The 12,322-nt window shown below is 41.8% G+C and overlaps 1 protein-coding gene and 1 long non-coding RNA gene across 3 annotated transcripts in view; one reads left to right on the top strand and one right to left on the bottom strand.

The window, feature by feature from the left end:
* The window catches only part of TCEAL9 (transcription elongation factor A like 9), a 22,317-nt gene extending 17,597 nt beyond the window's left edge, over positions 1–4,720 (bottom strand). The window contains exons 1-3 of one of the 2 annotated variants that reach the window (XR_006267763.1): positions 4,578–4,720; positions 4,016–4,097; positions 1,636–1,880 (exon numbers count right to left, since the gene is read on the bottom strand). Coding sequence is in view for 1 of the 2 variants with exons in the window: in XM_043460123.1 (XP_043316058.1) it covers positions 3,413–3,709 (297 nt within the window). In the remaining variant the exon portion in view is untranslated. The other variant, XM_043460123.1, reaches the window with a different exon arrangement.
* On the top strand, positions 3,835–12,322 carry LOC122436002. The gene is made up of 3 exons (XR_006267764.1): positions 3,835–3,946; positions 11,463–11,574; positions 12,311–12,322. It is a non-coding gene; the product is annotated as an uncharacterized LOC122436002 (long non-coding RNA).

Genomic DNA, 12,322 nt, shown 5'->3' with positions numbered 1-12,322 from the left:
TTCCTCATAGATTATTTACTTGTGGTTTCTTAGGTGATGTTCTTTTCATTCAGTTAATTAGGATTCATTCAAAGTCCTATGTATTTAAGTAAAAATTAGAATTACAAATTTCCTGTTTATAGTATATAGTATTATAATGCATTATCTGCTTTAACTTGGAATTATAAATCAAAATTTGTGATGTTAAGAAAGGCTTACCATTCACATTAAGATTTGTTGCACAGAGAAAAGTGTTACTGGGAGAGGCAATCTGCCTTGAGTCCTGAGCATCCTTGTACGTTCTTAAGGCCCTGACCACCCTTTATGCAGGCAGACCATTTCTCAGAGTTTAGTTGCAGCAAGCAATTTGAGGCATGAAGTAATGTGTTTCCCTTTCTGTGGACACAGCAGGCTTGCTTTTGCTTACTATGAAAGCAGTGAATTCTCCAAACTGTGGGCATCTTTCCTAGAACACGGTGCATTGCATGTGCCATCATCCATGATGGGCTGTGTCAGCTCGTGGGACTTGAGGATCATGGGGAACTAATACAAACCAAAATGAAGCCAAGGCTACTGCTTTTACCATGGGTAATAATGTCCTTAGGACTGGGATTCTAGTGTCATTTGCCATAGCAAAAGCAGGTTAAACAGCAGCAGGTTAATATTAACTTGTTAATTTGTAGATAAGGTAAAATCTCAGATTGCACCCCTCTTGACAGGTGTTTCCAGATATTATTCTCTAAATCAATTATACTGGGGCAATATTTCCAGTCTTCTCAGGTGGCTCAGTGGTAAAGAATCCACCTGCCAATGCAGGAGACCTGGGTTCAATCCCTGGGTTGGGAAGATCTCCTGGAGAAGGGAATGGCTATCCACTCCAGTATTCTTGCCTGGAGAATTCCATGGACAGAGGAACCTGGCAGGCTACATTCCATGGGGTTGCAAGAGAGTGACAACAGCATTACCCACTAGGATAACTTTTGCCATATCTATGTACCATCTTTGCTATTAACATAGTATTCTACTTCATGTTTGTCTTCAAACTGACTCACTTATTGAATTTGAATATTTTTTGCAAAGGAAATTTGGGTACTTTTTTGAAAAGGAAACTTTATAGCACTGCCTTAATCTAAACTATCATCATTTGCCTTAAAGATTTATTAATATACACTCAAATAAATACATGAATATGTGTGTGCATGCTAAGTTGCTTCAGTAGTGTCTGACTCTTTGTGACCCCATGGACTCCAGCCCACCAGGCTCCTCTGCCCATGGCATTCTCCGGGCAAGAATACTGGACTGGGTTGCCATTCTCTCCTCCAGGATCTTCCCAACCCAGGAATTGAACCCTCATCTCTTATGTCTCCTGCATTGGCAAGCAGGTTCTTTATCACTAATGCCACCTGGGAAGCCCCAAATACATGGATATTACAACTTAAAATAATTGTGTTATTATCTGAAATCATCTCCAGTAGGCCCTTCTACCTTAATCCCAAGTTATCTGATTACCTCCAGAGTAGTCATTGCTGGGACAAAGACTATCACAACCAATGTAGTTAGTGACTTTTGAAATTTTACATTTTTCCTTTAAAAAGTTCCCATCAAGCCCTTTTGTGAGGGAAAAAAAAAGGAATAAAGGAAGTCTAGTGCTCTGACCTGCAATGGGACAGTTGTCCTCCAGGTATGCATGTCCAGGACAGCCTGGAGAGTTGGTGCCTGCTGCAGGCTGGAGCAGAGAAACCAATGTCAGATCATCTTGGAGAGGGGTGTGCCTTGGGGGAGTCCTTCCATGTCCTGCCACAGTGCCACTCCTCAGTGCCAAGGGGCTGGATTCAACCAGTCTTATAATGCTGGCAAGTGAGTTCCTGGACCTTCACCTTCATCCATCAAGCTGCCGTAACCTTGAAGAATGGTCTGAAGTGATTAACTGCCCCCAAAATGAGCATCACAGAGGAAAAATAATACACTGTTGGTACAACTGTGATCCACAGATACACATATAGTTATGAAAATCTGGATGCAGATATAAATACACAGTAAGTCTTACCCAGCACTTTCATACATTTCCAATAAAGAATGGGAATATTGCAAAATCTGACTTGAGCCTCCCTTTAAAACTTACACAAGTCTAAGGGTATCTTTTGAGTTGGTGAGGAGGCCTGCCACCAGTTTTTGGGAGAGATCACTCACCCTAAGGAAATGAAACTCAGGAAGATAAACCAATCTTTAGACTCAGAAGCAACCCTGACTAAAGCATAATGTCTCTTATTCAGACTTATTTTCTGGTCCCACCCCTAAACAGACCCATTGTGTCTGAGTCCTATAGGGAAGAGGGGTTCTTTGATTCAAATCCCAAAGTTGCCAAGGTATCAGTAAGATATCACAGCCCAAGTGGCCTTGCATAAACATCTAAACTGAAGAGATGGGCATTCTCCCCACTTCTGTAGAGCTCAGACTGGAGAATCAAGCGGGTTCCAAAGAAATATGTTGGGCTTCACTATTTGAGATTTCTAGCACATTAGCAGTGTTAGGGGGCTGAGAGGTACAGAATCTGAATGAAGGGGCAGAAATATCCAGTACACGTGGTAGTATCAAGGGGAGGGGCATAGAAGGTTGGGCAGGCACAGGAGGAGAGAAATACAAAGGTGGTACCCACCTAACAGCTGTCTGGATTTTTTCTTAAGCACAGGTGAGGACTAACCTTCTCCCTCCAAAATACCTAAAACAAATCTCTTAGGATTTGGCATCCTACATGGGCATATGGGAATAAAAGCTTGTCAAATACAGCTCACAGTCAGTACCTTATTTGGTCCTTATGAGATCCCAGAAAGATCATTATTATCTCTATACTGCAAATGAGAAAAGATATAAAATTTATTTTTCTAGCTAAGAGGTCTGGTGGTAATTTGGAGTTCACATTTACTTCTAAAATTCTGCTAATAAATATTATGTCTCAATGCCTTTAGAAATATACTAACTACTGTTGGTTACTCCTTTTTTTGTTATAAAATTTTATTATTTTTAACAATAACGTGTGTACATTCTAGGAATAAGGAAAAATACAAATAAGCTGAATTTAAAAAATCACTCATAATCCTACACTGACTATATTTTTTGTCTTTCATCCTTTACATATTCTTCTGTGTATATATGGAATATACAAATGTACCTTTCCCTTTCAAAAATATGATATTCACATATTACTTAGTAACTTTTTTACATTTTATATCCTGTTAGGAATCTCTTTTTGTACAAATGAGTAAAGCTCTCCTATTAAAAGGCAAAGACTTGTAGATTGGTTTGAAATAAACAATGAGATGCATCTAAAACCACTAACAGCAACAAGTTAAAAGCAGAAAGATGGACAGAGATATACAGGACAACAAAAAAAGAAAGTAACGTCAACATCAGAAAAAATAGAAATCAAGGTAAACTACATTAAATAGGGGTAAGGATGGTTTCGATTAACCTTCCAACGCATCACTGTAAGTTTGTTTCTGACTCTCCTTATCTCATCAGTTTCATTCACATTTCTAAACACATCTTCCTTGCTTAAATGCCTGTTGTGTATATCTTCTTTAAATTCCTGGAGAGACTGAATCAGTCTTTCTCTAAAAGTTTCTTCTGTTTTTTCCTCCTCCTCTTGCTTTTCCTCAGGCTTTGGTACTTCTTCAACTTTTGGTTCATTCTCATTTTCTGTTTTTTCTTCAATTTTTTGACAGGGTTTCATCTTGTGTCTCCCTTTCTTTCCCTCTTCCTTTCTTTTCTTCTACTTATTCTTATTTGAAAACAACTACTTCTAGGAAGCAAGAAGGATACGTCAGCCATCAGGGTTTCCCTGAGCCTGCCATTCTCACCTCCATTTTCTACCTCTTCACCTCCCTTGTCCCTCCCTCCAGCCTTTTCCAAGGTTCTTCTCAACCATTTCTTCCACACAAGGCAGAACGCAAGACCTTCCTAGAACACAGTAAGCTGGGAGAAAGGGGTGTGGGGGAAGAACATAGGGGCCCGCGACCTCAGTCCCTCCTTTGCCCACCTCCACTCCAGGGGTCTTCATAATATTTCCCTCATCTTCTCATCCGATCACTTTTCTTCCCGGCCTTTTCAGAACAGCAGACCTGCAGACCAACGGGAAACGGGAGGGGGAGGGGATAAGAGTGGGGGTGGGGCAAGCGCTCCGCGGACTGATCAACACCGCGCACTTTTCCTGTTAAGGTTCTCGGTTATGGAAACTTTTCCATCCTCTGTTTCCCTCATTTCTCTCCGTCTCCATAGTGCCAGTTAGCTCGAATTTTCCATCAGACAGGGAGTCGGAAAAGCAGATTTCCAAACTATCGTTAAAAATGGGGGTTGGGGGTGGGAGGAGGGGAGGTGTTGGGAAAGCCGTCTTAGGTGGCAGAGGATGATTATTTTTAAACTATCACAGGTCTCCTTGTCCTTCTCCGGGGACCCCTAGTCCCTTTCCCAAGGGTCATCATTTCCTGCAGACCTGGAGGTGGGAGGTGGAGAGATGGACTTTTCCAGGGCTTCCTTAAATCTCTGCTTCTAGGCCATCCCCACCCTCGAAATCCCCAGGCAGCATCTATTTTGCCACCAACCTGAAAAATTTCAGCCAGTAGACTCCTTCTCCTTCCCCACCGTTGGCCCCACCGGCTACCGCTGCTGAAGGAAGCTGGTACCCAAACGGGAACAAGGACCAGACTAGCAGGACTTCTGCACACGTCGACTCGTGGTCACATGAGGTCTACGTCACCAGTGATCTCTGGCCCTCAATTTCCACTCCCACCAAAAGCGGGGCAGATGTGGGCCACTCCTCTGCTCCCTCCCGCTTGTACATTTGGCCCTGTCCATCTTTTTTGCCTATCCCAGAGGGGGAAAATGTTATTTGCCTTTCTCTGATTACTAGGGAGGGGCTGCATTTTTTTCTGGAGCTACTAAACTTTTCTACTTTTCCAAGAATTCTTTTTTCTTGCCTTCTGCTCCCAGGATTAAGAACACTAACCTACATCCATTGCCCCCGCCCCAGTCTCCATTTCATCTGCAATCTGGTCCTTGGCTGTTGTGGAATAGGCTTGGTTTGGCAGTGGGTTGTTTCTTAAAAAAAAAAAAAAAAAAGAGCTGAGTGGGGGAGGCCTGGGACAGAAGTATTATTTTTAATGTAGTTTTAAACTTTACTTTTAGTACTTTTCTGTTGGGGTATAGCCTCAAATCCTTTCTTTTATTATGCTAATAGCTCCCTTGCCCTACTTGACAGCCTATAGAAACCTTCCATTTTATACAATCCCTGACAGTGCCCGGGTAGCTGCTAGATGGGTTGCTGCCCTATTCATGAATTGTTGTATAAAGCCAATTAGTTCCTCACATTTATTCAGCTGAATTTTGTTTTTCCAGTTACTTTTTAAAAAATATAGAACAGTATTAAGTAAAGTGAAAAACTACATTAAAATATTGCTAAAAGGTTTTGGTGTTAAAAAAGTAAAGATAAATTTTTAAATAAATAAATAAAAGGATTATTTTTAGATAAGGATAATTTTTTGGGAAGGGAGAGGAAGGGATGAGCTTCCCAGGTGGCCCAGTGGTCAAGAATTTGCCTGCTATATATATGGAATCTAGAAAAATGGTACTGAAGAATTTATTTATAGGGCAACAATGGAGAAACAGACATAGAGAATAGACTTATGGACATGGGGAGAGGGGAGGAGAGGGTGAGATGTATGGAAGGAGTAACATGGAAACTTACATTACCATACGTAAAATAGATAGCCAATGTGAATTTGCTGTATGGTTCAGGAAACTCAAATGGGCTCTGTATCAACCTAAAGAGATGGGATGGGGAGGGAGATGGGAGGGAGCTTCAAGAAGGAGGGATCATATGCATACCCTAGGCTGATTCATGTTGAGGTTTGACAGAAAATAACAAAATTCTGTACAGCAATTATCTGTCAGGAAGCATTTAACAAGAGGCTTCCTGTGTGCTGTTTTGGATCTGTCAGGAACCCTCTGGCCCTTATTAATTCCTAATTAAGATAGAGGCACGCCTTTCCCGGGGCTGAGGAAGCCAGGCATTTCTCATTACGGTGGTAAGTACCCTCTTCCTTTTTATGAGTCATACGGTAAAAGGTGATTGTTTGCAACTCTCTCTTTGACAGGGATGTCTTGCGTTTTCTAAGTCTGGAATTTTAATCTTTATCTTTGCTGAGAATTATCACCTTGTAAAACAGTAAATATGTACACACCATGTTGATTAAAACACCTTTGCTCCATCAGAGCTTGGGTCCCCGTGTCTGTCTTTCTATTCTTTCTTTCTTTCCTTCTCTCTCTCTTTCAGGCTAATTCCTTGGAGCGCAGAGGCCCGCTGAGCTCACTTTCTTGCCCGGGCTTCTAAGACCCTCTCGAGAAGGGGCACTGCGCCTCCACCCACTCGAGAGGGCGCCGGGTGCCTACGTGCAGCAGCGCGAGCCCTAAGAATAGGGCTTTCTGCATAAATCAGGGGATATCAGCCTCTTTCTCTCTCTTACTTTCTTATCGTCGACTCCGGACCATCAGGTTCCAGTCCATTAAAGGACCAACAATTATCCTTCAATAATAAAATAAAATAAAAAAGAATCTTCCTGCCAATGCAGGAGATGCAAGAGAGGTGGGTTCGATCCCTCAGTTGGAAATGACAACCCACTATAGTATTCTTGCCTAGAAAATCCCATGGACAGAGGACCCTGGTGGGCTACAGTCCATGGATTTGTATAGAGTATGGCATGAGCAGAGGAAGGGAGCAGCGAAGGTTTTATGAAGCAGATTACTTCTTTATTAGGGTGATGGAGAGGGCATATGTGACATTACCTTACTGTTGCTTGACCAGAAAATTCCAGGCTGGTTGATTTAAGATTGCATTTCTGGGAAGAGGCTGAAACTGCAATTAGGTGAGATATTAAGTCTAGGTTTGGTATCATTGGCTTTAGCACAAGAGATGAAGTTTGGGGTCTGTGGTTTTGTTTTGTTTTTTAACAAATTCATGTCTTTTTATAGTTGGAACAAGCAAAGACAGAATTACTTCAATTAAACGAGTTAGTATGTGTACAGTCCTGAGAATAGTGCCTGGCATATGATAAGTGCTTTAGAAGTGCAAACTATTATTATATTTATATTTTTAAAAATAATAATATTAGGATTTCATTTGGGGAAAAGGATTCAAAATGAAAAAAAAAATCATGTTTGACTCCAGAGTCTTGGTGGTGATATTTGCCAGGAAGTAATCAGTTTGGTCCTCTGGATGCTGTCTTCCCCAGGTAGTGAAGAGCCAATGAGAAAGAAGATATACCAACCTGGAACCTTCACTTTTATCCTTCTAGACTATGTTCTAGATACCTAGGACCCTAGAGTATCCTGCCCAAAGGACCTGGAGCAGAAACGCAAGACTTGCTTATGCCTCTTCTTCAGGTCTATCTTCTTGAGAGTGAGCCCTATCCCCTGTGGGTTCACCCTAGGGTGAATACCCAAGAATGGATTTACAGGCTCAAAGGGAATGCATATTTAAGTACTTAGCAATTGCCTAGGAACTAAAGGGCTTCCCTGGAGGCTCAGACCATAAAGAATCTGTCTGCAGTGCTTGAGACCTGGGTTGATTCCTGGGCTGGGAAGGTTCCCTGGAGAATGAAATGACTACACATTTCAGTATTCTTGCCTGGAGGATTCCATGGACAGAAGAGCCTGGTAGACTACTGTTCATGGGATCACAAAGAGTTGGACACGACCGAGCAACTAACACTTTCACTTTCAAGAACTATCCAGAAAGGTTGACCAATTCAGATTCTATAACCTGGAAATAAGTGAAAAAAGTCCTTCGGGGTAGTGCAGAGCTTGTCAAAAAGTGCTTTCACTGAACCTGCTTTCAGACAATAGCGACTGTCAATAGACATAAATACCCAGAAAGAGTATTTATGAACAATGAACCTGACCCAGCAAGGAAGCTTAAAACAGGCCAGGGTAACAGTAAGGACATGGGGTCAGGATACAATCAGACTGATCTCTTTCCTTCCCACCCTCTGTCTAGGTCCTGCCAACCCTGTGAGGCCTAGGTCAAGGTCTTTTACTTCCGTGAGGCTTCCTCTGACTATTTTGGGCTAACTGGCCTTTGCCTTCTCTGAGCTCCTATTGACCCGGCAGTCAACCCTTTCCATAAGCCCTTTCTCTGAAAGGTCTCATATGATAGGGATTCTGCTTTTCCAGCCATATCATCTATTCACAAGTGTTTTTGAAACTATAGAATAGTGTATGAATGTGAACTAGATTTATCATGGTGATCAGTTTGCCATATATACAAATATTGAATCACCATGTTTTACACCTGAAACTAATACAGTGTTATATGTCATTTATGTGCTCAGTTGTGCTCAGTTGCTTCAGTCTTGTACAGCTGCTTGCAATCCTAAAAGATGATGCTGTGAAAGTGCTTCACTCAATATTCCAGCAAATTTGGAAAACTCAGCAGTGGCCACAGGACTGGAAAAGGTCAGTTTTCATTCCAATCCCAAAGAAAGGCAATGCCAAAGAATGCTCAAAATACCACACAATTGCACTCATCTTACATGCTAGCAAAGTAATGCTCAAAATTCTCCAAGCCAGTCTTCAAAAGTATGTGAACTATGAACTTCCAGATGTTCAAGCTGGATTTATAAAGGCAGAGGAACCAGAGATCAAATTGCCAACATCCACTGGATTATCGTGAATGTGATATTCAGATGAAAGTGAAAGAAGAGAGTGGAAAAAGTTAACTTAAAGCTCAACATTCAGAAAATTAAGATCATGGCATCTCGTCCCATCACTTCATGGCAAATAGATGGGGAAACATGGAAACAGTGGCTGACTTTATTTTTCTGGGCTCCAAAATCACTCCAGATGGTGATTGCAGCCACGAAATTAAAAGATACTTAAGGCTTGGAAGGAAAGTTATTACCAACCTAGGCAACATATTAAAAAGCAGAGACATTACTTTGCCAACAAAGGTCCATCTAGTCAAGGCTATGTTTTTTCCAGTGGTCATGTATGGATGTGAGAGTTGGACTATAAAGAAAGCTGAGCACTGAAGAATTGATGCTTTTGAACTGTGGTGTTGGAGAAGATTCTTGAGTCCCTTGGACTGCAAGGAGATCCAACCAGTCCATCTGAAAGATCAGTCCTGGGTGTTCATTGGAAGGACTTGATGTTGAAGCTGAAACTCCAATACTTTGGCCACCTGATGTGAAGAGCTGACTCATTTGAGAAGACCCTGATGCTGGGAAAGATAGAGGGCAGAAGGAGAAGGGGATGACAAAAGATGACATGGTATCACTGACTTGATGGACATGGGTTTGGGTGGACTCCGGGAGTTGGTGATGGACAGGGAGGCCTGGCGTGCTGTGGTTCATGGGGTTGCAAAGAGTCAGACATGACTGAGTGACTGAACTGAACTGAACTGGATTACTGAAAAAGCAAGAGAGTTCCAGAAAAACATCTACTTCTGCTTTATTGACTCTGCCAAAACCTTTGACTATGTGGATCACAACAAACTGTGGAACATTCTTAAAGAGATGGGAATACCAGACCACCTGATCTGCCTCCTGAGAAGTACGGAGGTCAAGAAGCAACAGTTAGAACTGGGCATGGAACAACATACTGGTTCCAAATTGGGAAAGGAGTACATCAAGGTTGTATATTGTCATCCTGATTATTTAACTTATATGCAGGGTACATCATACAAAATGCTGGGCTGGATGAAGGACAAGCTGGAATCAAGATTTCCAGGAGAAATATCAATAACCTTAAATATGCAGATGACACCACCCTCATGGCAGAAAGTAAAGAGGAACTAAAGAGCCTCTTGATGAAAGTGAAAGACGAGAGTGAAAAAGTTGTCTTAAAACTCAACATTCAAAAAATAAACATCATGGCATCCGGTCCCATCACTTCATGGCAAATATATGGGAAAACAATGGAAACACTGACAGACTTTATTTTCTTGGGCTCCAGAATGACTGCAGATGGTGACTGCAGCCATGAAATTAAAAGATGCTCCTTGGAAGATAAACTATGACCAACCTAGACAGATTACAAAAAGTAGAGGCATTACTCTGCCAACAAAGATCCATCTAGTCAAGGCTATGTTTTTTTTTTTTTTTTTCCAGTAGTCATGTATGGATGTGAGAGTTGGACTGTAAAGAAAGCTGAGTGCTGAAAAATTGATGCTTTTGAACTCTGGTGTTGGAGAAGACTCTTGGGAGCCCCTTGGACTTGCAAGATCAAACCAATCAATCCTAAAGGAAATCAACCCTGAATGTTCACTGGAAGGACTGGTGCTGAAGCTGAAACTCCAATACTTTGGCCACCTGATGCGAAGAACTGACTCATTGGCAAAGACCCTGATGCTGGGAAAGATTGAAGGCAGGAAGAGAAGGGGACAACAGAGGATAAGATGGTTGGGTGGCATCACCGACTTGATGGACATGAGTTTGAGGAAGCTCTGGGAGTTGGTGATGGACAGGGAAGCCTGGCGTGCTGCAGTTCCATGGGGTCACAAAGAATTGGACATGATTGAGCGACTGAACTGAAGTGAGAGAAGACTAGGATCCTAAGGGGATCTGAGAATTGACAGCCAGTTTTGAATGGAACTCTGGGAGCCAGGACCTGAGCACTATAGTGTTTTACTATTAACTTGGCTCAGCTTTGGACTCAGTCTCTTCTCCCTTCCCCTCATATCTCCTTCTCCTCCTTTGTCTTGTCTCTACTTCATAGCTTCAGTTTCCGCATCATGTTGCCCTGCTAATGTATAGGCTTTCTCAGGTTCCTAAGGTACAAACCATCTTCCCACAAAAGTGCATGTACCCCACTAGCCCAAACTTGTACAAATTTGCATAGAATTTCAGGTAGTCCACAGACTTCCCTTGTTGAGAGCACCTGATCTAAGTTAATTAATATGGTTAGCGGGTGAGAGTTCTTTGGAAGTCTGGCTGAAGAGCCACCTAGGTGGGGATGGACTGGCAGGCAGCAACCCTTCTGCAAGGCTAGACTTCTTCTGGGTTTCCTGGAGGTAAAGAGGCCAGAGGTGAGAGGCCTAGCAGGCTGCATCCCTCTGACAGGACACAACTGAACTAACTCACATTTATAAAGATTAAAACTCCTCAAAGTGGAAGAGAGAGATCATTTTTCTAAAACAAACAAAAATAAGACATTTACTAGGCTCTACATGGGTTAATTTGCTGAACCTCTAAAATGTGGATTTCTTTTAGAAAAATTTAGGTTTAAAAATTTCAAACTAATTCACCTGATTTTTAAAAACTATTTGAGAAGTATCACTAGAATCATTCTTTAAATGATAAACATGACCAAGTTATGAAGAATTTCCTATTTAGTAGAAAATCTTATTTTTATTGTGTTACTTTACTCTCCAAAGAGTATGTCTTAAAGATTGTGAATAATTAACATGTTTTTAAAAACTGCTCTTTCTTTTGTAGCTGATGGAAAATATTTTCTATTTGATACATGTTAATTTAGCCAAATAATAAAGCACTACAATGAAAAGAGAAATCTGAGGATAAATACCCATATTCTTCCTCCCCTACAAATGTAAGTACTGTATTTCTGAAATGTAAAAACAAAGCATTTAAAATTAAAAAATTGTAATGTGAACATACACAGAAGAAAGATAATGTTCCATTTTCAACTTCCAGCACTCTTTCCTGATACCTAGCTTTCTGGCCATTTAGGTGCAGGAAAGGGCTTCAGGGGAAAAGAATACCAGGAGAGGAGGTTCTGAGAAGGAGCAGGTTGAGGAGAGGTTAGAACAAGGAAAGGGCTAATCTGACAGGAATTTTAAGTGGCCTCTCCCTTATGATTGTATGCTAAGTTACTTCAGTCATGTCTGATTCTTTGCGTCCCTATAGACTATAGTTCGCCAAGCTCCTCTGGGATTCTCTAGTCAAGAATACGGGAGTGGGTTGCCATGCCTTCACGCAGGGGATCTTCCCTACTGAGGGATCGAACCCTCTTCTCTTAAGCCACCCATGTCAGCTTACATTGGTAGGTGGGTTCTTTACTGCTAGTGCCACCTGGGAAGTGCCCCCTCGCCCATTATTGGAGAAAGCCAAATAGTACATCTGGCTTCTTGAAATGCTGAGGTGGAAAAACAGACATTCCAGATCCATGGTGACAGGAGGATCAGGGGATGAGGGTTCCTGCTGCCCAGTTTGAATGGGAAGGAGGATCAGGAACCTGAACTCTTTTGGTGTTTTAGGGGAAGGACACTGACTGAAACCGCCCATCCTGGCCAGGCACCATAGTAACCATTTGCATGTTGTTTTAGGACAGGAGGTCC

The sequence above is a fragment of the Cervus canadensis genome, chromosome X (genome assembly GCF_019320065.1).
Source record: "Cervus canadensis isolate Bull #8, Minnesota chromosome X, ASM1932006v1, whole genome shotgun sequence".
In the NCBI taxonomy this organism is placed as follows: Eukaryota; Metazoa; Chordata; class Mammalia; order Artiodactyla; family Cervidae; genus Cervus; species Cervus canadensis.
This window is presented reverse-complemented; position numbering and strand designations above follow the sequence as displayed.